This window comes from Psittacula echo (assembly GCF_963264785.1).
Source record: "Psittacula echo genome assembly, chromosome: 2".
Classification (NCBI taxonomy): Eukaryota; Metazoa; Chordata; class Aves; order Psittaciformes; family Psittacidae; genus Psittacula; species Psittacula echo.
In genome coordinates this window covers 118,916,017-118,943,199 of record NC_137737.1, presented here as the reverse complement: position 1 = coordinate 118,943,199, position 27,183 = coordinate 118,916,017, and the positions used below count along the sequence as shown (strand labels likewise).

At 35.6% G+C, this 27,183-nt stretch overlaps 1 protein-coding gene across 6 annotated transcripts in view; it reads left to right on the top strand.

Annotated features, from left to right (window-relative positions):
* The window catches only part of PCMTD1 (protein-L-isoaspartate (D-aspartate) O-methyltransferase domain containing 1), a 43,802-nt gene extending 17,626 nt beyond the window's left edge, over positions 1 to 26,176 (top strand). Inside the window, exons 1-6 of one of the 6 annotated variants that reach the window (XM_080611321.1) lie at positions 1,811 to 1,932; positions 2,995 to 3,137; positions 5,462 to 5,564; positions 17,312 to 17,483; positions 19,087 to 19,210; positions 23,523 to 26,176. In XM_080611321.1, the coding sequence (XP_080467447.1) occupies positions 17,430 to 17,483; positions 19,087 to 19,210; positions 23,523 to 23,893 (549 nt within the window). In that variant the 5' untranslated portion in view covers positions 1,811 to 1,932; positions 2,995 to 3,137; positions 5,462 to 5,564; positions 17,312 to 17,429 and the 3' untranslated portion in view covers positions 23,894 to 26,176. Of the gene's footprint in view, positions 1 to 1,505; positions 1,933 to 2,994; positions 3,138 to 4,353; positions 4,373 to 5,461; positions 5,565 to 9,097; positions 9,237 to 10,763; positions 10,784 to 17,311; positions 17,484 to 19,086; positions 19,211 to 23,522 lie in introns of those variants that run through there. The other 5 variants (XM_080611322.1, XM_080611319.1, XM_080611320.1 and 2 more) reach the window with 5 other exon arrangements.
* Positions 26,177 to 27,183: the final 1,007 nt, after the last annotated feature.

Here is a 27,183-nt window from a genome sequence, read left to right as displayed (position 1 = left end):
TTTATTTATTTTTACTTAAAAGAAAATTCTCCCCTCAAGTTCCATACTTCTGTCTAAATTGTCCTTCATTTTTTCAGAATTAGAAAGGGACATTCTTACACAATTAAGCATACACAGGCCTACTGCCTGCTGTGGAACGCTAGGATGTTAAGTGTGAAAATTGTGTTGCAGTGATCCCCAGAGTGTAAAATTGGGAATCAGTTTCATTTTGATAACTTAAATGAGCTTGTGTATCTGGATTGTGTTTGTGAGTTCCTGACTCACAAATTTGCACAAATAGGCACGTACAAAACAGGAATTTGCTGGATTGCATTGGAGTGTTCTCGGATAACAGATTGCATTTGTATTTTAAAAAAAGTGCTTGGTGAAATATGCTTGTTTGAAGAGGCAGGGGGAATTTATTTCAAAGGTGATACTCAGCAATGCAATTAAAGAGTCAGCATGTGTCCAGGTTTTTGTTTGTTTGTTCTGTGGTGGTGGTGGTTTTTTTTTTTTTTTTTTGTGTACGTGTGTGTTTTTTCTTCTTTAACAAAGTTACCTGGAGCATGAGTCAGGCTCATGGTGGTCTTTTCTTTTGACTATCTAAACTGACTTCGTAATTAATGTTAACAGTTGGCTCAGTATGGGTACTCTAGATTTATCTAGAAGTGGTGGCTTAAACTTCTTTCTTTTCCTTTCTTCAAGTCTTCTGTTGCTATTTTACTGATAATTCATGCAACATCAGAGTTTTAACATCTGGATTTTAGGTGTTTAGTGATTAATAATGTAGGAACTGCAGATAAAATTTGGTTCTGAAGGAATAACTTTGAAGTGAATATGCTGTGTAGAATTCATGAAACTTGCTAATTCTTAAGCACTAGAAAGTTCTTGAAAACTTTTAGATACTTAAGGAATTCATACCCTCCTATAGTGAATATTGCAAGCAGGAGGAGCTCAGGTATGCAAAGGGATTTCCTGTGCTGAACCCAGAACAGAGTAATCTGGGTTTGTGTCTGCGCTGGTATTCTAGTTCAACTCAGAACTGAACATCTGAGAAGCATTTCCTGGACATCACTACTCACCTGGCTTTTTCTCCCACTGAGGGTTGATTTTGGAGCATATAAATCCAGTTCCTTTCAAATGTAGCTAAGTTGATACATGCTCCCAAGTGCTATTGGACACTTGGTTTTCAGGGTGGGACTGCAGCTAGTCCAAAAGGTAGTTGCTGTTCCCCCCAGATATATGTAATATATGTGGTTCTTAGCACTGTAGCATTTTCAGTGTCTGTGTAAACACTTATGCTGCATTACTAATGCTAATGTAGATAGCCTGTGTGGACATAATAAAACCAAGCTGAAAAATGTTGGATTGAAGGACAGAATTTTGATTAAATACTAACTGTCCTGACTTCTAGTAGTTCTGCTTCGTAAAGTGATCCAATACTAATAATATTTCATCACCTTCTAAGAGTTGTTGGTTTGTTTCTCTTTTGAAACTCAAGTTATGTAAACATATCTATTTTCCAGGATTCATTTGTGATGTGCTTCTGAAAGAAGAACTGAGAATCCATTACATACTTCCACTTTTGGAAAAACTCTTCTCCTGATGTATTTTGCAAACTAATTGAATTATCATAGAAATTCGGCATGGGAGGAGCTGTGAGTGCTGGAGAAGACAACGATGACTTAATTGATAACTTGAAAGAAGCTCAGTATATTCGCACTGAGAGTGTGGAGCAAGCCTTCAGAGCAATTGATCGTGGTGATTATTATCTGGAAGGACACAGGGACAGTGCTTATAAAGACCTGGCCTGGAAGCATGGAAATATACACTTGTCAGCACCCTGCATTTATTCTGAAGTCATGGAAGCGCTGAAGCTTCAGCCTGGATTGTCATTTTTAAATCTGGGTAGTGGAACCGGATACTTGAGTACAATGGTGGGATTAATACTAGGTAACTTCAACCTTTTAATACACTGTTCCTCCACTATACAGGGTTGTACAAGTCCTTTAAAACTTCTCTTTCTCTTCTTTAAAAATAACAGTTCTACACTTAGGACTAGGTGTCTGAGATGTGTTGTTAAGATACAGTATGTTATCTACAAGCTGTTTGCTGACACGGTTGTTCAGTGATAATTCATGAAGTGTTTTGGAAGAGGTAATTGTTCCTGTTTGCCTTTCTGTAGTCTAAAATTCTCATTTGAGTGGAAACTGTCCTTTTGTTTAAAAGGAAAAGGCATAAAGGAACAATTTGAGAAGTATATTTAGAATACAGAGCATATTTACCAATAAATAATTTTATTTTTTACAAATTAATTTCATTACATGAAATAACTTCATTTATTTTAGTATGTATAGAATCATAGAATAGTTAGGGTTGGAAAGGACCTATGATTCTATGTAGTTTTGATATGTGTAAATTTGACTGTATTACATTGAGTTTTCATATTTCCTTAGATTAGTTACTTTCTGTCATCTGTTCTTATTTTTTAAAAAGTAGAAATTATCCTTAGTAGTATATAACAAAAGTGATTTGTTGGCATCTCCAGCAGTGTCTTTTGTTCCGATTAATACCAATCAGTTCAAGAGATTCTACTGTTCACTTGTGGAAACAGGAATTATATTTATTCCTAGGTAAAAATAAACTAAAAAAAGATATCTATTCTGGTAGAGTGTTTCTTCGCCCTTCAAGATTACTTCGGTTTAGGAGTAGGTACTTTTAATTAGATTGTAAGATTCTAAGTTCAGCATTCTATTCCGTTATTAAAACAATTAGTAACTATTGCTGCATTTTTTTTTTTTCTCTAAAGTCTTTGCTCAGGGTAGCAAGTAATGGTATTCATTTATTTCTTTGTTGTGTGGAAAGCTTTATTATGGCATTATTCTTTCTTAACTATGATGTTTAAAAAAGAAAATGTGCCTTATATATTTCACTTGTACCTGTGTAATAATCTGACAGCTTTTGGGTGGCTGTTGGTTACTATTGAATGCTTCTCGTTTTGACCTCCTTATCAAGCAGAATTCCTGTCCTTCAGAATATTCTATGCAGAGTTGAAGAAATTAAACAGGAAAAGACTTGTCTTCCGCAGAGGGTGAGATTGGCTGACAGCCCTTGAGGATCATGGTTACGCTTCAGACATTCCCACACAGCCAGCTCAGGTGCTGATACTTCTCTAGCAGTGCCGAGGAGCCTGGAGCAAGCAACTGCTCAACTACTTGCAGAAGTAGACTTTCTATGTTTCTGTAGTGCTATACCTAGTCTTCAAAGTCTACTTGGTATTATAATGTGGTTTGAGTGCTAGGGTGAGACATGGAAGGTATAAAGACAATTTGTGTGCCTTTATTTTCTTACTCTGCTCCATTTGATAAAATTGCTAGTTACATATAATCATTATTTTAGTGTAAGTTTTAAGCCAGGGAACAGCTGTTTTGACAAAAAAAAACCACACAGGTGAAATTGCTGACAAACTATAAGTATTTTTAAAAGTTCACATTTTTTTTTAAAACCAATTTCAGTGTATGCTGCAGTTAGTAACAGAACCATGTGGGTTTTGACAGTAGTTGGGTATCTTTCAATTTGACAACATAGTGAGTAGTATTTCTGCCACATTGGCACTGTCAGAATGACTAGATTAAATTAGCAAATAATTCAAAGCTGGTTAAACAGTATAGAAACATACTAATAAACCTCCTCCACTCCATTAAGATTAAATTAACTGTTGCTGGTATTGTAAAAATGGAAATGTGGTTCAGACTAGATGGTGGAATTTTTAGCTTGTTATGCTGAAAGAAGCCAGTTGACTAAAGACAGTAGCAGAGAAGTTGGTTTTGCACTTTAAGACTAGCTGACCCTTTACTTAAATGTACAGCTGTGATTTTTTTGCTGATAAAACAGAACATGTTTATCATATTTCTGTTCAAATTACAAATACTATGGTGTATCATTATTTGGTGTCTTGTATTCACAGATTTAATTTCAAGCTGTTGGAGCAGCTGACCTTTACAGGATTTTAGTTCTTTGTTTTTCAAAATTGAGTCTTGAAAGGAAGGTATATGTGAATTTTGGGATGGATGAGGTTGTTTCATTTTTAAAATTAATTTAATTTTAAATTAATGGCAATAATCTTTTAATTAAAGAAAGCGCCTTGGATGCTGTTGAGTGCTCTAAAACTAGCTATACTGCTTAGAAACTTCATAGGCTTTTACTATGCAAGTAAATAATTAAACAGCTAGGAAATAATCATGTATCTTAATGCTTTTCTCAATGTGATAGATAATAAACTAAATTTACAGTAGGTGTGTCAACAGGAGATACTTGCTTTCACAAGTTCTAAGAATATTCCTTGGATGACCTCTTGCCTGCCAACAAAGAGCTTTTATGAGCACTGTCTATGGTAACTTAGTGGATTGGTTTTATTTCACCTAGTAGTAAATGTACTAGACTATGTTAAGAATTGCAGTTATTCATCAGCTTAGTAGCATACAATATTTTCTTTCTTGCAGTAAAATGAAAGCTTTCTCAGTAACCTTAAGTTTGTTTTATTAGTGTGTGTCCTAGAAAAGACAAATTGAATTTTGATTGGAGTAACATCCTTGAGTTAAATATTTAGGAAAGATTTAAAATGCTGTAGAGGCTATAAATACAAGATTTGTCTCATCTTACTGATGTTTGCTTTCTCTTCTTCCCCTTTTCCAATTCTGTGCTCCAGTGACTAAAGTCCCTGGGCTACTTGTGCATGTTAAATATAGAATCCCCACAGCAAATGTGACTATCTGATTCACATTCCTTCCTGATGTGGATAATCCTCATAATACTGTCACCGTTTTTTCTGTTTCTGAAAAATAGTGTTAACTATTGGCATGCTAATTGATTTGGAAATATACTTGGATCAATTTTAGGAAAGCAGTGTTAGAGTTGTGATGAGTGAACATAATGTAGTAAATTTCAGTGTTCTAGATGGAAATTAATTATGTAAGTAAACGGGGAGCAGACTTTTGATTTTGGAACCTGCAAAATAGAAGAGCAGGTGTGGCTAAGAGTTATAATACCCAGTCTCCCAAATTGTCAAAAGATGTGAATTTTGACATAAAATTTCAAAATCTAAAGACACAGATACAGACTAAATTATAATTTGAAAATGCTGTATTCCAACTAAAACTATTGAAAGTTTCTCAGACTTTTCCCCTGCATACTTATAAAGAAAATTCATTCTATAGAATTGTTTTACCACAGTTCTGTCCCTGTTCTTTCATTGATCCTTTGGCCTTTTACCTTCCTCATAAGCTTTGGTAATTCACATGCAAAAAAATAACTTTGTCTGGTGATGTTGGAAGACTTGTGTGTTTTACGTGATGTTAGTACTTTCACAGATGAAAGGTTTAATAGTGTTCTATTCAATCATGCTGTGCTTAAAGGAAAAAAAAACCACAAAAAAACCAACAAGCCAAACCAACAAAAAACACCCTGCTGTTTTTATTTACAGGACCTTTTGGGATAAATCATGGAATAGAGCTTCATTCAGATGTGGTAGAATATGCCAAGGAAAAGCTGGAGAGCTTCATAAAATACAGTGATAGTTTTGATAAGTAAGTATCTAATTTGTCTAGTTCACTTTGCAGCAGTGTTTTTGTTTGTAAACTGAATGTATCATTACTTGAGTTTAGGGAGGGGAGAATAGCATCATACCACCAAAACATAAAGCTTCCAGTTTGCGGCACTAGTTGATGAGGTAAGTGCTTAAGACAGACTCTAGAAGTGTGGGAGTATTTCTACTGTGTAATAATTAACAAAACTGGTATGTACCCGTTGGCATGTGTATGTATATGCATGTACATGCATATGTACATACATACTTCAGAGAATGATGTAGTACATTGATGTCATTGCATGTATAGGGTTATTTGTATCCATATGAGTTTTTATTATATAATTGTACATCATCTTTCTGTACAGAATTAACTTTTTCTAACCTATAACTGTTGATGTAGACATGAGTGAATTTATCTGATTTGTCTTCATGTTTATTTCCTGAAAAGATGGACTTACGAGCATTAATTTATTCTCATACACCACTCATTTTTACTGCTGTACTTCTGAGTTTACAGGGCTTTGAACCTTATTGGTTCTACTTAACAATTTCTTATTACTAGTTTGAAGCTGGCCAGTAAGAATCTGGATCTTGGGCCTCTCTGCCTCTGTGAAAGGAAAAGCAAGGGCTGTTCTCTGTAAAGACTTTTTTTCCCTTACAGGCAATAAGTTCTCCAACAGTGGTTATAAGGTAGCTTCTGGAAATGAAGAAAAGCTTTTGCATTTTAGTAGCCTGAGAATTGCGTGTTCTACGCCTCCTGTCCTCCTCAGCAGGCAGCAGAGACAATGCTTTCTATCCCTTTACCTCTGATACGCTTTATGAGCTGCCGCGCTCTTGGTTATGTTGGCTGGAGCTTAATCCACTTTTTCCATACCCTAAACTTTGGGAGCTGTGGTCTGACCACAGGCCTTACTCCTTAATGCTCCTAAGTAGCAGAAAATTATCATCCTGGTGTTATCTGTATCTGAATTAAATTCTGTGCTTACGATATTGACTAGGTGATTTTAGTACTGTTTCTAAAATTATGTAGGAGAAAATACATCTTTTTCATTACTGCTACTTGAATTTTTATGCAAACACTTGTTAGATGAGTTTAATACATAACAGAAGCCAGAATAAATAAAAATTAATTCAGTAAGGAGCTTTATGATGTACATCATATAATCTGTCTTTAGAAAAAGTGTGTGAAATGTGGTTATTTATGATCATTAATAATATTGCAGTAGTGGCTCTTTTAAGTTAGATCTGTTTGCCAGCTAGTCAGTTCCTGTATATACCTGTACTCCTGCATTCCTATAAGTTTGTCTACCAGACATAGAAAAAGCTGTTTTTGATTGAAGTGTCTTTTCAATCTGGTGATACATTTATGTACAGACACAGAAATCGAGTGAAGAGGTAGCAAGGAAATGTTACTATTGTTTAAGCAAAATCTGATTAGGATGTTTCTGTAAATGAGTATCAGGGCACTGGGGTTAATAAACTAGGCAGAAGTGAATGTCAGAGTTGTATGTATATGGTGTTTGAAGAAGTGATCATACATAGTAAATGATCTAAATACTCTTAAAGGACAGGTGGTGTATTTTACTCTGATTTAGCAAATATCATCCCTGGGGACTGTTATAAATGCTGTGTGCTGTTTGCAATGATAGTTAAATTGATCCTTAGTTTTACAGTGCTGTTCCAGTGAGGGGGGGAAGTCAGCAGGTCGGTTAACATGATCTAAACTTCATTTGTATATTATATCTTGGCATATGCTGTTTAACCATCCACCTTTTCCTCACAGGAGCAAAATACTAAGCAGTGGCTACAAAAACATCCTCCTCACCAACCTGACAAAAATTATACTTCTGTGAAAGTGCTTTTTGATACAAATCCACTTGGTAGTAGCTGCACTACAGCTGATGTGATACTGATTAGCTGGTTGAATTTTGTGGTTTGGGGGAGTTTGTAACTTGTCTGCACAGCTGATTCTAACTGCTTTCTATGTAAATACTGTATTTTAATGTAGCTAATGAAGATGATGTGTGGGTTTTTCCATGGTGGGGTCTTTGTATATTCTAATACAAGCAAATTTATACATCATGTCTTCAGTTTTAATCTGCCTCTTAAAGTAATGTGCTCAGGGTCAGTATGTCTGGTTTAGATTCTTGTTTCAGTAAATTTTTCCTGCATCTTCATTTGTAAGTAAAAAGTATTTAGCCAAAATTCTGTTGACTGTGGCATCTAAACTTAACTGCTGATTTGGTCAGCTTAGTATTTGGACAAAACAGCACTCAAGTTAAAGGGAGTGTGATGCCTGTCTGCTGTTGAATGCTGGTGTCCTTACTGTTTGAAAATAGATTTTATGTGGCTGACTGGTATGAATGAAGTTAATTATCTAAACTGATGTGTGTGTGTGATGAGAGAAAAATATCTTAAACTTGCCAACAGCTTCTAATCAGGCATGTGGGGGACAGAAGGAGCATAGAGACCATGTTCAGTTTTCTTGGCAGTAAATGGAGTGTACGCGGATGGGGAATTCTGCAAAACTTTGCATTGCCGCTTCGCAGCACTCTTTGTTCAGTATATAATGTTCTTCAGTCTGGTCTGAATACTCTCAGCCATCTTCTTTTGAAATAAACAATGCATTTAACCTTATGGGTACATACATATGGGCGAGCTTCAACCTAAATAAATGTTTTGAAACTTTGTGGTGTTCCTTTGCTTGGTACACTAGGCCATTGGCTTTGCATCTGACTTTTGTGTGTAGCTGGATCATGATGGTTTAAGTGGGTTTTTGCCTGATAAGATGAAATATTACTTTGATGCCATTTTTACTGGGGAATGATCCAGTGCTTTGTGGTGTAATGACTTTTTTCTTGATTCCTGTAAGAATATTGTTGGAATGTAATTAAAACCTTTTTTTTTTTTTTTTTTATGATGAGGTAGGTGCTTGACCAAAGACTGGAAGCAGTGTAAAAATAGCATGTCCAGAAGGATATGAGACTCTCTGTGCTTAAAAGGAGGGTTGTCTACCTCTGGAAACGGGACTTCTCTCAGTTTTGGCCTCTTGAGCTGTTCATTGGAGGAAAGGCTTTTCAGATACCTGTTTCAGAAAGAGAAATGATTCCAGTAATCACTTGTATCTGTATCCATATCCCACCAATCTATAAAAATAGTTTTCCTCTAAATGGAGGTGGAGTTGTTCATTCTAAGAGGTAAAACACTGTCTTGGGTTTACTTGACAACCTATGTTTGCCAGTAGAAGCAAAGGAGGAGTTCCATTTGAAAGTGTTGTCATGGTTGAGGTGCGAAGATTTTAGGTGTAGACTAAAGAAAGTTGTCTGAGTCTGAAATATGTGTAAGGCTCTCTTTGTTCTTAAAACCTTCAGGGAGTGCATGCCGATTAATGGGGAAAAAAAAATCATTCCTTAAGAAGGCATTATCTGAAACACATATGTGCAAGTACCAGGCCCCGCTTCACCTGTTTATTGAAGGGGAATGTGTTGTCTTTTCTGCTCCCAGTCAACTTCTAGACCTAGAATATCCAGCTTGGAGAGAGAGCCACAGGGCAAGGCTAGGTTGCCCATCTTCTAGCACCCTATCAAAAACCAAACCTGGGTAAGCTGGTGAAGTCTCTGCTGTGAAAGAAAATCAACCCTTCTCAGGATCAAAAGAAACCACTTCAATGGTAAGTGACAAGAACCCTAGTACTACTTCCGGGATAACTGTTATGGGTGAAACTTCTTCCTAAAGTCCTGTAGTAGATTGTGTTGGCATTGAAAAACAGTATGCATAATATTCCAACAGAATATTTATTTGTCTTCATTGAAATTCAAGCCTCCTGCTAGGACTTTGAAGGCTCACTTTCTTTTCATTAAAGCAGATTTGAAATGGAAAGTTTGGAAAGTTCCTTCTATACCTATAAAGAAAATAAAGCTCCTTCCTTCCTGTGCAGCTGGTTAATCATTGCAGTGGAAGTCTAAGCAGGCAAATGAAACTGTCTCCAAAGTTCACTGATGACTTTCTCATTTTACATTTTACTGATAACTTTGTCTTAGTTGCAAATAGTGTAACTATATATTTTTATTTTTTTTTTACTGGTGAATGAATTCTTGCTGAGGTTTAGTCTTAACTGGAACAACACAAGGACTAAAAGAATGCCAGTGGGATTTTTCAATGCCAGAGATAATGTTAAACAAAAAGGAAAGGAAGATAAACTTCTGGAATATTCCTTCTTTAATTAGGACATATTAGAGAGAAATAATATTTCTAGTCCTACACCTTGTAAACCAGAATGCTCAAAAAATGACAATTTAATCTACTTTTACCTAGGAAGGAACAAAACCTGCATTTTTAAAGCATTTGATAGTTGCAGAAATACATATTTTTGCCCCCTCAGAACCATGCATAAAATTCTTTTAGAAATAAGTAACATTGTGGAGACTGCCTTTCATTGGAAATCTGTTATTGTAACAAGTTTTGGTAGTAGTACGAACATCTGTTAAATTAAAGCAAGTGAAGACAACACTTGGTGCTTGTTCCTGTAAAATCTGTTGCTTCACAAAACATGACAATTTCAACTTATAAAAAACATCTTTTCTGCTTCAGTAAAAGAAGAAAGCAAATACTCCTCCTCTATCCATGGATACATTAGGGCTCTGAGAGTAAACTGAAGTGACAGAAATTTTTTCATGTACCTGTATTCCTATATACTTTAAAAAGTAATTCTTCATTTTGCTACCACAGTACATAATGAAGTTTACAAATTTAAACCAGTGTTGAAGGGAGGGTGAGATAAATCTTAAAAGCCAATGTTTCAGTTTTTCTTCAGAAAAGAGTAATGTGTTTGTTTCACTTGAGTGAAAGTGATAAGACTATCAGAAATTATAAAAAGGATGAGGTTATATAATAGAAAAGCAATTTTATTCATAAGAATAATATAATAGAAGATAATTTTATTTAAAAACGGAGATGACACATACAAGCAAAGTAGAGGTACAGGTTTCTTACAGCCTGAAAGCTGAAAAAGATGTTAGAGGCAAAATTACTATATAGAAATTCTACCAGCATCACTTTAGTGCTGGTAAAAATAATATTATTGTAATTAGATACAGGGACTTAAAAGTTGTCATTGTAGGTTTTGTTTTGTTTTCAACGATTGAATATTTTTGTTTTCATTTATTCTAGAATTTGTAGTTTACATGCAGAAGGTCTCACAAAGAACAATACTAACAGGTAAAATGTAACTTTTCCACAAAATGTGCCAGCAATCCCTGAATATGCATTTATATGTGAACCAAAGACTGCTTCAGAGATGCTGAAAAAATGCTTGAATACAATTGAATGGATAATGGAGAGGAAAAAAGAACTTTCCATCTTGTCATGCTGTTGTCCCACTTAATAGGGAAGAACAGCCTTTAGAAATTGTATTCCCATATTAGCTGATGCAGGTTTTAAGTTTCTTGGATAGTGATTTAATCTTAAATAGACATCACTGGCAGGATATAACATGGGAAGTATTTATTAAGAAACAAACGGGAAAACCTTTTCCTGCGATATGTAAGTGCCACTTTTAAATCCAATTGATACACTAGTTCTGAAGCACGTTTACAGTCAAGTCAAAGGAGAAAATCTAATGAAGCATAGAAATTGGAAAGCGTTCCATTATTCTGTTCCGTCTTCTTGTGGCATCTTGTATTGCACAAAGCCGTGAGAGTATTGACCTTTGTATGTGGTTCTCGAAGATAAGTTTTACGTCAGTTTAAAACCTGAAATGTTGGCTAAGTTACCTGAAGCACTTCTTCACAGTTTCTTCCAGTGAATGCATCAGTACTTAAACAGGTTCTAAGAGTACTTGGAGTAAAATTACCAATTTATTAAATTCTTCTGCCTGACATACGAGAGGCTCTGAGAGGCTTGTCTTTTTAATGCAAACAGGCAAAGGAGTTAGAATTTTCTAGATTAAATTATGTGTGGCTTTTCAGTCCTTATCTTAAAATAAATACAGAAAACACTAATTTTTTCAGCTGCTGTAGCTGTGTTTTAGAAAGATAGGCCAGTGTTTTGTAGGTGAAAAGAGTAAGAAACTTCTAGACCAATCTACTAGTTTTATTTTCTTTCCCTTGTTCCACTATCTTGAGGAGTCCTTTTGTATCAGATACTGGTCAGCAGTATATTACAATTAGAAGAGCAGTATATTAGTTTAGGACAAAAGTAATTGTTACTTCTTTGTCACAGTGGCATAAATAGTTTAATGTTCTATTATAAATTTTCAGAGTCTACACATTTGCGAATTAATTTCAGTGTCTGGTTATTAATGTATTTGGCCTAAGGGAAGTTTCATGTAAAGCTAATTTTATTGGTTCTTACTTTGGATTTACTATTCTATTTTGGAATATCTATTAAAACCTGGTTTTGTTTTGTTTTCTTTTTTTCTCCATGATTTTTTGTGAAATTTGCCTTGCAGTGCTTTCAAATTCTTTGTTCCAGTGTAGTACCACTGTAGATTAAATGGCAAGTGTTAACTGGCCAGGCTTTTCTTACACATCATTAAAGTTGAAGAGTAGTCCTTTGTGCTTGAATTTAAATACATGAACTTCTTACTAGAGGGAATGACTTGGAGTAGCTTGGTGGTACTGAATGAGGTTTCAGACCTTTTTAGAAGGTTTGAGTTGACTGACTCAAGGAATGTGGATGGGAAAACAGAATATTTTCATATTCTGATATTTGTATTTCATATTCATGTTCCAGTATGAATTCATACTGGAATAGGCTTTCTGTTAAGGGGCTGTGAGCAGCAAGCTGAGAATAAAAGTGTGTTTAGTAAACATGGGGATAGGCAGAAGAGTACTGTGAGGTGATACTCTGGTATGAATGTAGTGGTTCAGAGGTGTAAATGTAGTTGGACTGATGCAAGTTTTTAAGAACTAATTAATTTTTCTCCTAGCAAAAGACAGGCATAAGTTGTTTAAGTGGTTCCTCAATATTGTACTTTTTAAAGCATCTTGTACATCTTACTGTTTCCTTCAAACATGGGCCTGTGGATGTTGAAAATTGGTTTTCCTTTAAATTATTTGATTTTTTTTTTCCTTCTATTGAACTTGTTCCTTTTTAAAGAATCAATTATATATTTGCACCTAGTTTCATCTTGAAGAGACATCAGGATAACATCCTGCATTCATGAAGGTTGTATAGGTAGAATTGCTTAGCCCAAGAAGCATCCTGTACATCTTTAGAGTTGGAAGTAATTAAAGGGTCCATTCTCTGGGTGGGTATTATGGTAGGAGCAATGAATTAACCCCCCTTTAAAACAACCTGTGCTGTTAGGGTAGATTATTGTACTATTCTCTTTTTTTTTAATTAATGTCTTGCTATCACACAAGTATTAGATTGGTGGATATGGATACAAGAGCAACAAACCTTTTAATCTTAGTTCTTTGTCTGTGTGCTTTCTTTTAAATGGATGTTCATTTTATACCATAATGTAATGTTTCATTGTATTGACATCTGTGGGGAATCTTACTTAAAAGATCATGGGCTGTAAATCTATGACTTGATAATTTTTGTAAGTTGCTGCAGCAGACAGAAACGCTCTTAAAATTCTACAGATTTTTTTTTTTTTTTTTTTTAACATTTAGTTGGAATAAAAATACCGTGGCTGTTTTGAAGATGAACTTGAAATGTTTGAGGGACAGATTACAAAAATGCAAAAGATGGAAGGGACAGAATCAGGTCAACAGATGTTCTGTATGCTTGAAACTGCTTGATTACCTTGGACCATTGCTAAACGTGATCTGTGTGTGCTTAAATTTATCCTATGACAAGTGCTCATTTTCTGTTGCTATGTTCTATTGGCAATTGGTTCTCTCATAATCAAGATACCAGGTTCAGCTGAAGAACCTAATGTGATTAGAACTTCTCCATATTGCTCCAGTACTTAATTATTGCTTATTTTTGGCATCTGATGTATGAAGTAAAGAGTTTTTTCATGTTACCTATATAAAGGTCTGCAAAGACACCCTCTCCATTTGGTGGAGATAAACAAATGATAAAGAACACTTGGCATTTCTTAGTTCAGTTTCAACTCAGTAAGCAAAAAAAACCATAATAAAAAATTGTGATATATTATCTCATCTTGATAGATAGCTTATGTGATTGTCAATACTGCATGTTAAAGCAATAAGCCATTTATTTTCAGCAATTTTATTAATCTAATGAAAGATAGCACTGTGCAACACAGAAGGAAATGGAATATCTGAAGTGTTTTGATATCCCGAAGGCAACAGGAATAAAATCAACTTGTTTGGTATAGTGACAAGTAGGATTAAAAGAATTTGGGTTTGATTAGGGCAAGTTCCGTAGTAAAACAATGTGCTTGATAGGACTTTCATACTGTAAGACTAACAGGCTTGTGATGCTGCTGGCATCTTCAAAATTCTTCAAATTGCTTACTCCCTTGTATTTGCAGTATCTTTGTATTTAAGTTTTAGATCATTTCCTGATCAAATGATGGAGTCTTTTTTTATATTTGAGTAAAGCTGAAATTAACTATTAATTAGCTTATTTTGAAAATTATTTGGGCGAGTTAGTAGAAAGAACATTCTCAAAATTATACTTTAGTCTCTGTTAGAAGGTCATCACATATTACTGGATTAGATACATTTATCAGCTCTTTCTAATTCAGATGCATATCTTTGTAATAATGGAATCAGTTGAAGATTCAGGGAGTGGGGAAAGAGACTTGTGGCATCATTGGTGAGGTTTACGTTACAGGGGAGTGTGGAGGAGTAAGGTTTGCAGTTGCATGACTTAATTACGTTTGAAAAGCCCATAATACTCTACTAACTATGATCTCTGTATGCCTTTATTGCTGGTATTTTGTCACTGCTCATACCATAACATGTGAAGCAGTTGGTTTTGTGGGAAGCATGAATGAAGAGGGTTGGCTTTTGAATGAACTTACTGCTATGACCAGAGGCAATTAATGACCTTTTATTCCCATTTCTTTTAGCGTTCTGGACAACAGGATAGCTACATAGGGCAATTACTGAACTGCCTATGTTTGAGTGGGCAACTAGCAATACCAATGCAGCCATACCTGTTACCACTGTATGGCCAGGTGAGCTGAGGAGACCCCCTTATTTTTTATCTGCCATGGGCTAAAGAGATCAGGAATTATATGTACTCCAGTCCATGCAGTGTTTAGATTTGCTGTAGGAAATGAGTTATTTGTTGAAACTCCAGCTGTTGACCACTTGGGTTGAAATTAGCTGAAGCTATTTGGGAGGGGTATTTTTTTGAAGTAAATGGACTAATAAATAACCAGCTGTTTGGGTCATAAGCCTTGTGTCTCCACAGAACTGCTAAAAATGGGAGCACAGTCCAGCCAATTTATTTCCATAGGCAGAGTTGTTCTGTAGTACTTACCCATTTCATTCTTATAGGTGTAATACAGAAATTGTTTCTTTGCCTTCATTTGCCTTTCATGCCATTCTGGTTGCAAGCTATGGAGCTGAATGAGAAATTACCTTCAGCTTTTACAATGATTGTAAAGACCACTGTGGATTTTCATCTGCAGCTTGTGTATAGAGTATTTTGTGTCTGGGGAATATTTTGTGGGGTTTTGTTTTGTCTTGTATTTTTGACTCCTTGGGGAGTTCGGTGTTCCTGCTTGTTTTAAGAGGGTGTGAGACCACTGGCTTCGAGAGCTTTAGGGTAGTTTTTATTAGAGGAAGAAGTTAGGAGTATCTGGTGATAAGTTTGCCATCTTTTAGAGGAACATTCTGAGAAGATCAGAAGTAGCTGTGAAAGTTTCCCAGTTAGGCAGGCAGGTTGTCTTAATTTTTCTACAACTATCCAGAGACTGTCTGTAGATTTAGAACTGCATTTTAGAAAAGTACCATGTTCTCTCTCTCCTTGCCTTCCGCCCTCTCTGTCTTGTATTTTTGAAGCCCACAAAGGTACTTTACTCAAACTTTAAAATTAAATTGATGTAGTGATGCTTGACTTTTAAACTGCAGGCAACCCGAAATTAAAGCTGTAGCGTGAACTGCCTGATTGACCTTCACTGAATGTAGAAAGCCACACGATAATGCAAGTGCTCATGAAATGAGATTGCTTCTTTAGCACAGTCATCAGTGCCTTCGGTTTCAATTTCTTCACAGCATTTAACCTTGCCTAATGTATTTCTAGGTCTTTCTGTGTTAATATGAAATTGCTTCAGCCGCAGTTCAGGCTGGGCTAACTGCCCAGATGTGTGCAACAGGGCAGTCATTCCCCACTTCCCTCCTCGCACCTGCTTCGTTTTTCCTCTTTAGTCTACCAGTTGCGTTTGTAGCTTTCAGTTTTTCCTCTGGATTTAGACAAGGAAACGGCATTATGGACTGATGGCCACGTGTAACATGACTACTGTGAAGTAGCTGGTAAAGGATTCTAGTGTCTGTTTCTGAATGAAGTATTGTATAATTTTCAGGGTCAAGCGTCCTGGAGTCTTGGGGAAAACATACAGCTCCAGCAAAAACTTCAGTTTAATAGAATTCGGATTTGTTAATGTCAGTGTTGGAGATGGAAAGTCAGCCAAGCCTTATAGTCAGTGTCCCTAAGCAATGATAGCTGCCAAGTTTTGCTGTAACTGAAGAAATAGTTTTGAATGTTACCAGGTGGTGTACTGGGATTTGCTACTGCTAGGCAAGTAAAACAGCTCTTTTCTGATGACAGTCAGCTGGAAAGTCAGCATTGTACAATACAATGACAACATATATTTGAAGAAATTAAAAAAAAATTGTCCCTTCTGGATGAAGTTTGAGATGCATTAGATTTTAATGCTGCTGGATGAAGTTTATCAACTATTTCATGCAACATCAAGGTGTTAGCTTATACTTCCCCCCCCCCCCCAAAAAAAAAAAAAAAACAAACATAAATCCCTTCTGTAAGCGACTCTGTAACCTCTCTTCTTAATTTTAAAGTGCTTGAGGAAAATGTAAAGTTCCTCGCTGAAGGAAATCTTTGACAAAAAGGTAAATTACTTTCATTTGGATGTCACAGCTGAAGCAGTAAGGTGCTGTAGAGAGTTGAAAAATGTCAAATTATCAGTGTAATGGAGATTATTTGAAGCTTTGGCACTAATGCTGTGTGCTGTACAACATTCCTTTGGTATTTTATGCAGTGACAAAGTGTACTTGCAGTCCTTCCAACTTCTGTATAAATTTAGGTCCACTTAAAAGCAGTTTGGGTAACTTTCATTTGCTGATGAAAATTAGAATAGATACTTCTGAGATCACTAATATTTTCTTTTTCTGGTTTTTTTTTTTCTCCTTGTTTTATGGGCTTTCAAAAAAAATAACAAGGGGGGGGTATTGAACTTTCAGTATTTATTCAACAGCCTAGGTATTGCATGTTGTTGATGAATGTACTGTTGTAAAGACTTTTACTGTAAGGCTTGTCAGGTTCTGTTAGACAAACATATTTGCAGGTAGGAAGTCTGGTGATGCTTTGAGGCCCTTTCTGTTTTGCATAATATATAATTATAACTGCTTAAGAGTTTTTCTTTGGTCCCTGATGTGTCAGGAAAAAAAAAGAGAGTATTTTCAAAGTAGTTTTGCCTTAATACAGACTTTTAAAATATGTATGCTAATCTTTCTTCGTTACATAAAGGAAGACATGAAAGATATTTTTAAAGTCTTTATCTGGACTGGCTTTTCTTAAAGATCCTAATTTGAAATTTGTCCCCTCTTTGTTTTTTTTCTTTTTTTTTCTTCCCCTTAGATTTGAGTTCTGTGAACCTGCCTTTGTGGTTGGTAATTGTTTGGAAATAGCCTCAGACAGTCATCAGTATGACCGGATTTACTGTGGAGCTGGAGTCCAGAAGGACCATGAAAACTACATGAAAATTTTATTGAAAGTTGGAGGCATTTTAGTAATGCCTATAGAAGATCAGGTGACTTAGTGACAATTTCCCTTTTTATCTTTTAGTATGAAAAATACGTAATTTTAAGGAATGCTTTTAAATGTATATTTGACTAAATTAATGTTCAACTAATATCTTGATTCAGTGTATTTGTTGCAGTTAAGCAGATGCTAGTCTTTTTAATGAAGTTTTGAACTTTTTCTCTTAAACTTGTAGGAGAGCATCAATATCCTGCTTCCAACAAAGTCTGTGGCAGAACTGTCTTCAGTGATACTAGAAGTCCATTCATAGTATTTTCAGTGTATTATACCAGTCCCAGAACTGCTTGGAAATTTCTCTACTGCAGTTATTTTCAGTCACAACTTTAAAACAAAAAAAGCATTCTCTGAACCAAGAGAATTTATTTCTGATAAATATGAAATAGTTGTAAATTGTGGGACATTGTAAGAGGAGGGAAAAAAATGAAAAAATGACATAATTTTCATCAGATTTCAGTGTTGCTTTTACATGTTAGATTAAATGTTTTTCAGACAGGTGTATTACTTTATTAATACTTCACACTTTTATCACCTTTACTTCTTAAATCTCAAAAGGCTTTACAAAGGAAAGTTGTTATTCTCCCTGTTTCACTCATAGGGAAATTGAAAAAAACACATTGTGACTTAAGTTGATGTCCTCCTAAATACAGATAATTACTAAAATTCTTGTTGATAAACTTGCTAGTTACTTTTATCTTTCAGAAGGAAAGATCGCATCATGTATCTGCTTTCTCAGAATAATTAAAAACATAAATAATTTAAAATAATTTAAACATAGCCTGCATGATTCAGTTTCATAATTTTTTTTTATTGGCCTAAGATACTGTCAGTTGAAATCGATGGAATCCTCCTTAGAAGTAGTCACAGTTTGAAACCAAATTAAAACTGTGACCATTTCTATGTTATATACAAATGGTTAGGGGGGGAGAGCATGTAAAGTAGAAGGAGCAGCTGAAGTATCTCAGTTAATCTAGCCTGCAGTGAAACAGCTCAGGGAGCATTTAATTCCTGACCTGGCTTCCTAAAGGGTTGGAGAATTTACCTAGTAGACAGGAATCCAGTTCTCACGGGTGCACATTGGACTGAAAGAAGAATGTTACAGATGACAGCATGTATCCTGTAGGGTACACAGTTTTTCATAATGAAAGTGGTTATACACTACAGCATGTTGCCTAGACCAATTGGGGAATCTCAATCCTAGGAAATCTATTTTTAACTCAATTGGAAAAGCTTCTGAGTTGCCCAGCTTAACTTCGAAGTTGGTCTTGTTCAAGCAGGAGGTGGGACTCCAGAGGTTGCTTCCAATTGAAAGTACTCTGTGAGCTTTTGGAAAAAATCAAGAGAAAGCAAAACTTAACCTTGGGCCTTAATTTTCCAGTTGCATCTCTTCCCATTGCCAAAGAGCTGTATTCAGTACTCTGAATGTACTATGTAATATTTCAAGGTATATGAAAGTCCAAGGTATATGAAATCAAAATGGCCTTTATAAATCTGAAGCAGCTCAAAATACCAGTGTTATTTGAACATCAGTCTGAATAGTATTGAGTACAGCAAAACTGTAACCACTGATTTAATTTATTTTTGTTTTTACACAGCTAACACAAATCTTGAGAACGGGACAGAACACATGGGAAAGTAAAAATATCCTTGCTGTTTCGTTTGCTCCACTAGTGCAACCAAACAGAAATGACAACGGCAAACATGACACTGTGGGACTGCGTAAGTGTCGTTTGTGCTCACTCCTTTTGCAGCTCCCTTTGATGGGTTGCTAAAGTGCTTGCTGGTGGTTGTCTGGAATTGGAGAGACTGTGCTGTATAGACAGACATAAAGTGAAAGAACAGGAACGTACAGCTTAGCAAAGCATATGTTTTTGTGCTCTTGACGCGTGTTCTCTGTTGCTAAACAGTTAATATCCTGAACTAAAACTGTAGTGCTTCTAGCTTATTTTTCCAGTCTTCTTTTCCTTACTGGTTCAGGTTTTTTATTTCTAGGAAGGTATAGATAAAATAGCGAACTACTATTAAGTCTGTCAGGAGTGCTAACTTTCTGATGGCCTCCCAGAGGAAAGTATTTCTTCTTTTCGCACTGAAATGGAAGGAGCAGTCCTAAACTGCAGCTGTGGTATGGTAGTATATTAATAGCTGAGTGTGTTTGTGTCTGTCTGCAACTGATCTAGTCATTCCTAGCTGTATTTTATTAGTCACTGGGGTTGGCTTTCTAGCTGCAGTGCTCTGAATTGGATTAGTAAGTGCATTTTGAATGCCTCTGAAAGTACATCTGTTGCCAAGATGATAACATGATTAGGGGAGGGAGAAAGAAGTGGCAGATAAAGGTGTAGAGTTGAAATTCTCTGTCAGCATAGGCAGGCCTAGGTGTAGAATTATGCTAAGAGGTTCAGTGGCATGTGGGAACTTAAATAAATCCGAAAACCTAGAAGACAACAGCTTTTCTCTCCTGTTTTGTTCTGTTAACATATAATCGAAGGGACCTAAATCCCCTGTCCTCTTTGCCTGTTTCTTGCTTCCATGCACATTTTTTAACAATGAAACAGGTACAAACCCTTCAGGCTGTTAATTTTGAGAGTGTATGTGAGCTTACCAAGAATAATGCCTTATTGTATTTACCTTTTTTTGTTCAAAGTAAGGAAGATCCTTTCCTTTCATGATTTCTGCAAAAGAATTATGTAATTTTTGTTTTGACACTTGGTTTTTAAGACCTCAGAAGTTATTTCCTGAAATTAATTTGTTAATTTCACCTCCCTCCCCTCCCCCACTCTGTTCTTTGCTTTAGATCAAGTCCATAGTAGATAGGCTGTGTCATGATAACAGGGAAGTACAGAGGTGGCTTGCCAAACTTTCTGGTCTTACTACGATTTTATATGGTCTAGTTCCCTAGAATTCAGAAGAGGATTTTCAAGTGTTCTTTATTACTATTCCTGAATTTTCAGAATGAAAACAGTGCAGATCAGTAGTGTTCAGAAGTAGGCTTCGAATTACACTGTAAAATGCAATCTGTTAGGCTTCTTTCCACTGCTCAGGCTGGTCTAGGTGTATCATAGAATCATGAAGCTTAAAAAAAAAAAAAAAAAAAAAAAGGAGGGGGAGAGTGTAAAAAGTAGGGATCTGAAGCTCAGGAAATAAAAATTCTAGCAGATTTCTCTTTTATATAGTATTGTCTGTTTGTTTCAGATCCAGTAACATTATCCTTCTGTAAACATCAGTAAATATTATCCTTCTGTAAACTTTAGAAATTGCAGATGTTGCTACTAAGTAAACATCGAGTCTATGCCATACTTTGGACAACCATTGAATGGTTTCTGACACATATGTAGTGTTATATATAGACTACGATTATAACTCTCTTATGTATATAGAGCTTAGTAAAATATCTGTCAGCCAGTCATTCCCAAAGTAGGATTTTTTTCTCATAGAAAACTGCAGAGGTGTTGGTAAAGCAGCTTAGTTATTGGTTAGAACACAGTTCACTACTACTAGATAATTGGAAAGAAGTGGACATTAGGACACTAAACTTTCAAAAATTGCATCCTGTTCTTCTCATTAAAAAATAATAAATAAATCCATTAAGTGGATGGTTCGATTAATGCGTTTAGGAGACAAACTGAGACAGGTTTGCAGTAAACCGCATCCAGATTCTCATCGTATGTGTAAATGATTTAAGATGACTTAACACCAGAGAGGCTATACTGTGTGGCATGTTGCAAGGACAAACTCTGTCTTTGGGTAGACTGTAAGATATGTGATAAAAGGTCAAGCACCACTAGCACTGGTAAAATAAATACTCCGCATTTCAAAGAAGTTCTGCACTTCAGCAGGGTGTTAACATGATTGCACAGCTTCGTGCTTTTAACTTAATGTGGGAAGTAAACTTGTATTGATCCACAGTGCACTGTATGTATTAAAAATCTCTTAATCATGAGTCTAGTACATCCCTGGTAAGTCACAACGGTAGATTTTATTGAAGTTTAATTTTTTTTCCATTTTCTTTAATCATAATGAAGGAGAAAAAATGAAACTTCTTAGATAAAGGGTTAGTTAAATCTTACTGTGTTTTTAAACATCAAGCAAGTTTGGAGAAAATCGCTACTCGAAAAAAAAGTGAGTTGTCTTTCTTGGTCAGTTTGGCTTAAATCCATGAATGTCAGCGGAACTTAAGACTGCTTCTGTTACTTGAAGTTTTCCCTAGGTATCCTCCTGAGTAGTTGTGTAGTCAAATAGATTTTAATACCTGCATAGGAAAGCTTTGTGACTGTCTCACTGTTAAGACTTCTTAACTTTTTTTTCTACCTATCAAGCATTTCTCTAATTCAAAAAATGCAGCAAGTCTGAAGCTTTCTAAAAGCTGATTTTCTTTGTAGCTTGTGTGTGTGTGCCTGGAATTTCTGAACATAAGTGCAGGAGTTTTAGGCCTTGACTTCCTTTATGTACTGCAAATTGTTGATAGTTACCAGTTATAGCTTATGATCTGGAATGTGACTGTGAGTGGCTTACTTTGTCTTTAAACCTTTTAGATTATTAAATTATTATCAAATATTATATAGTAATATTTTCTTATTATCAAATAGCATATAATAATAACTAGCACTAAAAATACTGTGTTTTATTTTACTTCACAGGATAAGAAAGCTGAGAGTTTGCTGTTATTAAACCTTTTGTGGGACACAGTGTTTCAAAATTATTCCATCATCTTTTGAAGGAAATAATTTTCTTTCTTTCTGATTTTATGAAGTCTCTCTTAAGACAGTTCTGTATATGGGAATAATGCCTGCTAGTCCACTCCTTCAACTTTATATGCCTTCTGCTTGCTTTTACTGTGATTGGCAGTCTGCAATCCTGGCTTGTTTAGCTTGGTCTTCTAAATGTGTTTTGTATGGTTAGATAGGGTTTTGTTTGGTTTTGAATTTTGAGTTGGTTTAATATTAAAAAAATGGAGCTTGGGTTTTTTTGGGGGGTGGGGGGCTGGTTTTTTTTTTGGTTTTGGGAGGTATGTTACGTGAGGTTTTTTTATTTCCATTGGCATGAGCTGAAGTCAGTGTTGATGGTTATAAACATCCTTTCTGTCTCAGATATGAGTAACTAGCATGCAACTGAAGTCAATGTATGAAATGATAGATTTTGCTTGAAATACATTGAATGTCTTGGGTTGGGTGTTTTTAGGGTTTTTTGGTTTTTTAAGCGGAAAGCAATACTGGGAGTGTGATTATCGAAACTATTTCTGCACTAGGTTTTTTCTTGCTGTTAGTCCCAATTAATTTTATGCTACTTTGTATAGTAATTAAAATGACAAGAAAGAAAGTTCAAAAGGCTGTTTTTTTTGGTTGGTTGCTTTCTTGCTTTTGTTTTCCTTGGAATTAGTCAGCTGCAGCTGGTCTAGGGCAGGCATCCACCAGCCCAGCAATACTTCTTCACCACCACCTGCCTGTTTGTCATTGGAAAATATGTGGCTTTGGCTTTTTGTTACCCGCATTTTTTTTCCTTCTTTTTCCTTCAGATCTTCAGTAATTTTGATCCTTTTCTGCTGCAAAGCCATGGGTGACTTACCTGGTTGGTCAGCTGTGAAGTTGACGTGGCCCTCCTTCATAAGTGGGATTCAGTAGGAAGTAGGGAGAAGAATAGTGAGTAGAAGAGGGAGCAGAAGAAAGGCACTTGCCTAAACGAATGTGACACAGGGCTAGAAATTGTATCCCATCAGCTGATCTTGAAATAGTGCCAGCAGTAGGTCCCAAGATGTCCCAGGTGCTAAAAGGTGACAGTATTTGTTGTATGCTTTCTTACATTTATGTTAATAATCTGTTCATGCTTTCTACTTCTCTTGTGTATCTACCAAAAGACCTCTTAATTTCCTGGACTGTGCCACAAGGTTTGTCAAGGTGGCTCTTTCTACCCTTGTTTCATTTGCATATTGTAGCATGTACAGAAGTTTCAGTTACTCTTGAGCTTCAGTGTTAGCTGCAAAGCAGTAATTTTTGTGCTAGAGGGAACTTAGTATAACTTAGTTTCTTTTCATTTTTAGCTCCATGTGCTGTTAGGAATCTCCAGGACCTCGCTCGAATATATATCAGACGCACCCTTAGAAACTTCATAAATGAGGAGATGAAAGCCAAGGGTATTGCTCAGAAGGCTCCCCCGAAACGAAAACGCAGGAGATGTCGTAGACGCAGGATTAACACCTATGTGTTTGTTGGTAATCAGCTCATTCCTCAGCCACTAGATAGTGAAGAAGATGAAAGAATGGAAGATGATAACAAAGAGGAGGAGGAAAAAGATCACAGTGAAGCCTTGAAGCCAGAAGAACCTCCTCGAAATCTGTTGAGAGAGAAAATTATGAGTCTACCATTACCTGAATCTTTAAAAGCATACTTGACCTATTACAGAGAGAAATAAATAACTTGGTTTAAGTAGAAATAATGCCTACTGATAGTTCCTTTTATTCTTGAAAATGTAGCATTTATTAAGTAGGTGGACAAATAATTATTAGTCTTTCATCAAGACTGAAGTACAGCTATAAATCGTAACTTGTCTCTATCTTGTCTTTGCTACAAGGAAGACTTGCATTCAACAATAGAATCCCTTTTTAAAAATCTATTTTTCTTTAAATTTTAAAAATGCTGTTTTAACTCTGATAGAAATATATATTCCATTATGCAGCACTAATCAATATTTTGCATGGTAAGTCTTTTTTGATCCCTAACAGATTTGTATTGATAAAAGGATGAGTGAAATTTTATATATGCTAAATAGTTGTTAAACATGTGCATCTGACTTGATGAGCATTTTGTCTGTATTTATTACTATTAGGGGAACATTTTAAACATGCAGACATTTACCCTCTAATGTCCGAGTCAGACCCTTTTATTTTACTATGGCTTTGTTGCAATCATTATTACTATGTTGGTATAGATGTATTCCAACAACACAAGTGCAATAAATATATACAGACACTGAATGAGCTGGCTTTAATGATGTATGAAAATACAAGTTCTGAAATGTCAGATGACCCTGCTATTTCTGTGTTTATATCTCTTGCCAAAAGATCTTGAGAAAAACTAACAGCTTCTCTCAGAGCCTTAAAGAAATGCCATATTGAATAAGAAACAGAAAGCAATGCTTACTTCAGTTCTGCTTATACTTAACTCCATTCTACGCTTTCAGGATTTCTGACTAGAGGTACCTCCTCATTTACAGGAAGTTTAGGACAGTACATTTTGTTTGTTTCTGCAGCTCACAGCATTGAGTCAAAATGTTTGATAGTACAAGACTGTAATTTAGATTTCAGCCATCTATATTTACTGCTTTTAAGTAGAGGTAGAATTTCAACAAAGTTTAGTTTGTATTGCTTATTGGGATAGCTATAATAGAAGTTAGAATTTGTTCCGCAAATGCACTTTAGTAACTGAATTTTATACTTAACATGCATCTCCAGGAAGGTAGACTTGTGCTAGCCTTTATTTTGTTTCTGAGCATGGCTCTTAGCACAAAAATATTTATAAATCCATTTGCATCTTTTGGAAACTTAAGAGTAGCAGTGCAGCTGTGGGGACCCACAATAGTGCTGAGTTAAGTCCTTCTACGATTTTTCCTCTTCTAGTTGTGAAGTTACTTGCAGTTCTCATTTTTAACTTTGTTTGCTTTTACCATCTTAATTTCTTCACTCTGTAGTAACGTAACCAATGAGCGAAAACTGTTTATTAAGAACTTGGCATGATATGCATTAAAAGCCACAATCATTGGAAGCATATGCCTGTTGGACCCAGTGAAAAACATTCCTCTTGAAATATCCTGCACGATACATTTTATAATACTGGTAACAATTTTTTGGTGTAATAACAATAAAATAAATAAGCCCATTTTCCTAAAACAGTAAATGTTCCTAGTCCAGGTGTTTATAACCAGCCAGTATTCATGTGGTCTAATACTGACTTCCAAAATACATAAGCATTTTGTTGCATCCAAGGAGGAAGATAATACATAATTCCATGATACTTGACTCTTCATGGTGCATTTCATGCTGTAGTCCCTGTTTTTTAAGGTACATCATAGTAATGTTTAAGTGGAACTTCATGAAGGCCTGTTGTACCAGCATGTGGAGTTACTTTCCGCAATGTATTTACAGTGTAAGTGAGCAAAACTATTTGAGATATTCTGACTTTATTTTAAAAGCGGAAACATCTAATTAAGAAACAGTTTTCCCAGATAATGATACTAATAGAGTAATTGTGATGCTTTACCTATAAGAATTGAATATAATCTTCTTTTAAATGGATTATTTTAGATGGAGTTGAAATAACCTGAAGTTTGAGATGGTTTTTGTCTCTCCTTTTCTTGGAATTGACATCCATAAGCTCAGGAGTATGAGATTACTAAATATTACTTAAATATTTTAAGGACTTTATACAGAATGCTTTTGGGGAATAAATTTCTGTATTCTGTCATGCCTATATACTAGGAAAAATGGACAGTGGCTGACTTGTCATGATTCTTCCTTATGTAAGATTTTTTTGGAGTAACTGAAAGAGAATGTTCTGTGTTTTATATGTGGATTTATTTTACACTTTTGAATTTATATTTACATAAATAAAAGGTAGAAATGCAAAATGAATTAAAAAATTTTTGCCATCTCAGTTGATGATGGGGACGTTGTTGCAATAAAATAGCTTTTTTTTTTTCGTTTTTTGGGGGTTTTTTGTGGTTTCTGCTTGCTTGAATTTCTTGTGTTTCTGTGCAAGTACTTTCAGTTACTTGGAAATTCAGATACCAGTTTGTTCATAGTTAGGTCAGTAAGTTTTTAATAAAGGCTATTCTTGAATTTCAGAAATAGAGTAATACACCTTCTTGCTGAATTTCAAATTTTTGCAAAGGCTGGAAGATGACATGTCACTCATGACTCAGGAAAAAAACATTTTGGGCCCAGCACTGCTTTCGAAGTATGTTTGTGGAGAGTTAGCTGGAGAGCCCAAAAGCTACACTTGAGTTTCATGGTTGGATTGGGTTTTTTTTCCTCTCAAAATGTTGAGATTGGTTTTATCCTCAACAGAGCAACTGTCTGGGTCAAAATAAATAAGGAAAACTTTGAGGTAAGAACAGTAAGGGTGATGAGCATCTAGCAGCTCATGCTTTCTATTGAAACTCCCTCTTTGTGCAGCCCTGTTCCATTACCACTAGGAGGAAAAGTACAAGGTGGGTAGGCTAGGCTGACTAGCAGTACTTCAGATGTGGTCACTGTAAGGAAAGATGTGATGAGTTGGAACATGCAGAGATTTTTACCTTTGGTCTGGAGGAAGACTCAAGACTAGTGCAGGCTTTTCAGAAACCCTAGTTTTTAATCCCATGTTGTTCAGGAAATAACAACTGCATCAAAAACTTAGCACTCTTTTCATTGAAATAAACCTCAATAGTTCTGTTAAGCTGAGCGCTGTCTCTTGCTTGCTTAGGTGCAGGCCATTTGAGACTGTTTTCCTCTTTGTAAATGGTGTCATCTTTTTCTCTAATTTTTAAAGTGCATCTTTACCTGTCAGCTTGAAAGCAAGTAGGGAATGTAATCAAATGTGGCATGTTCTGATTAAAGCGGTTTTAACTCATTAAATATTAATCCATATTTCCTTGAGAGTGTCTCCTTTCACCATTCATGTAATTGAGTAAAACTGAAGGCTTCTACCTTTGTGGGATTTACTGAT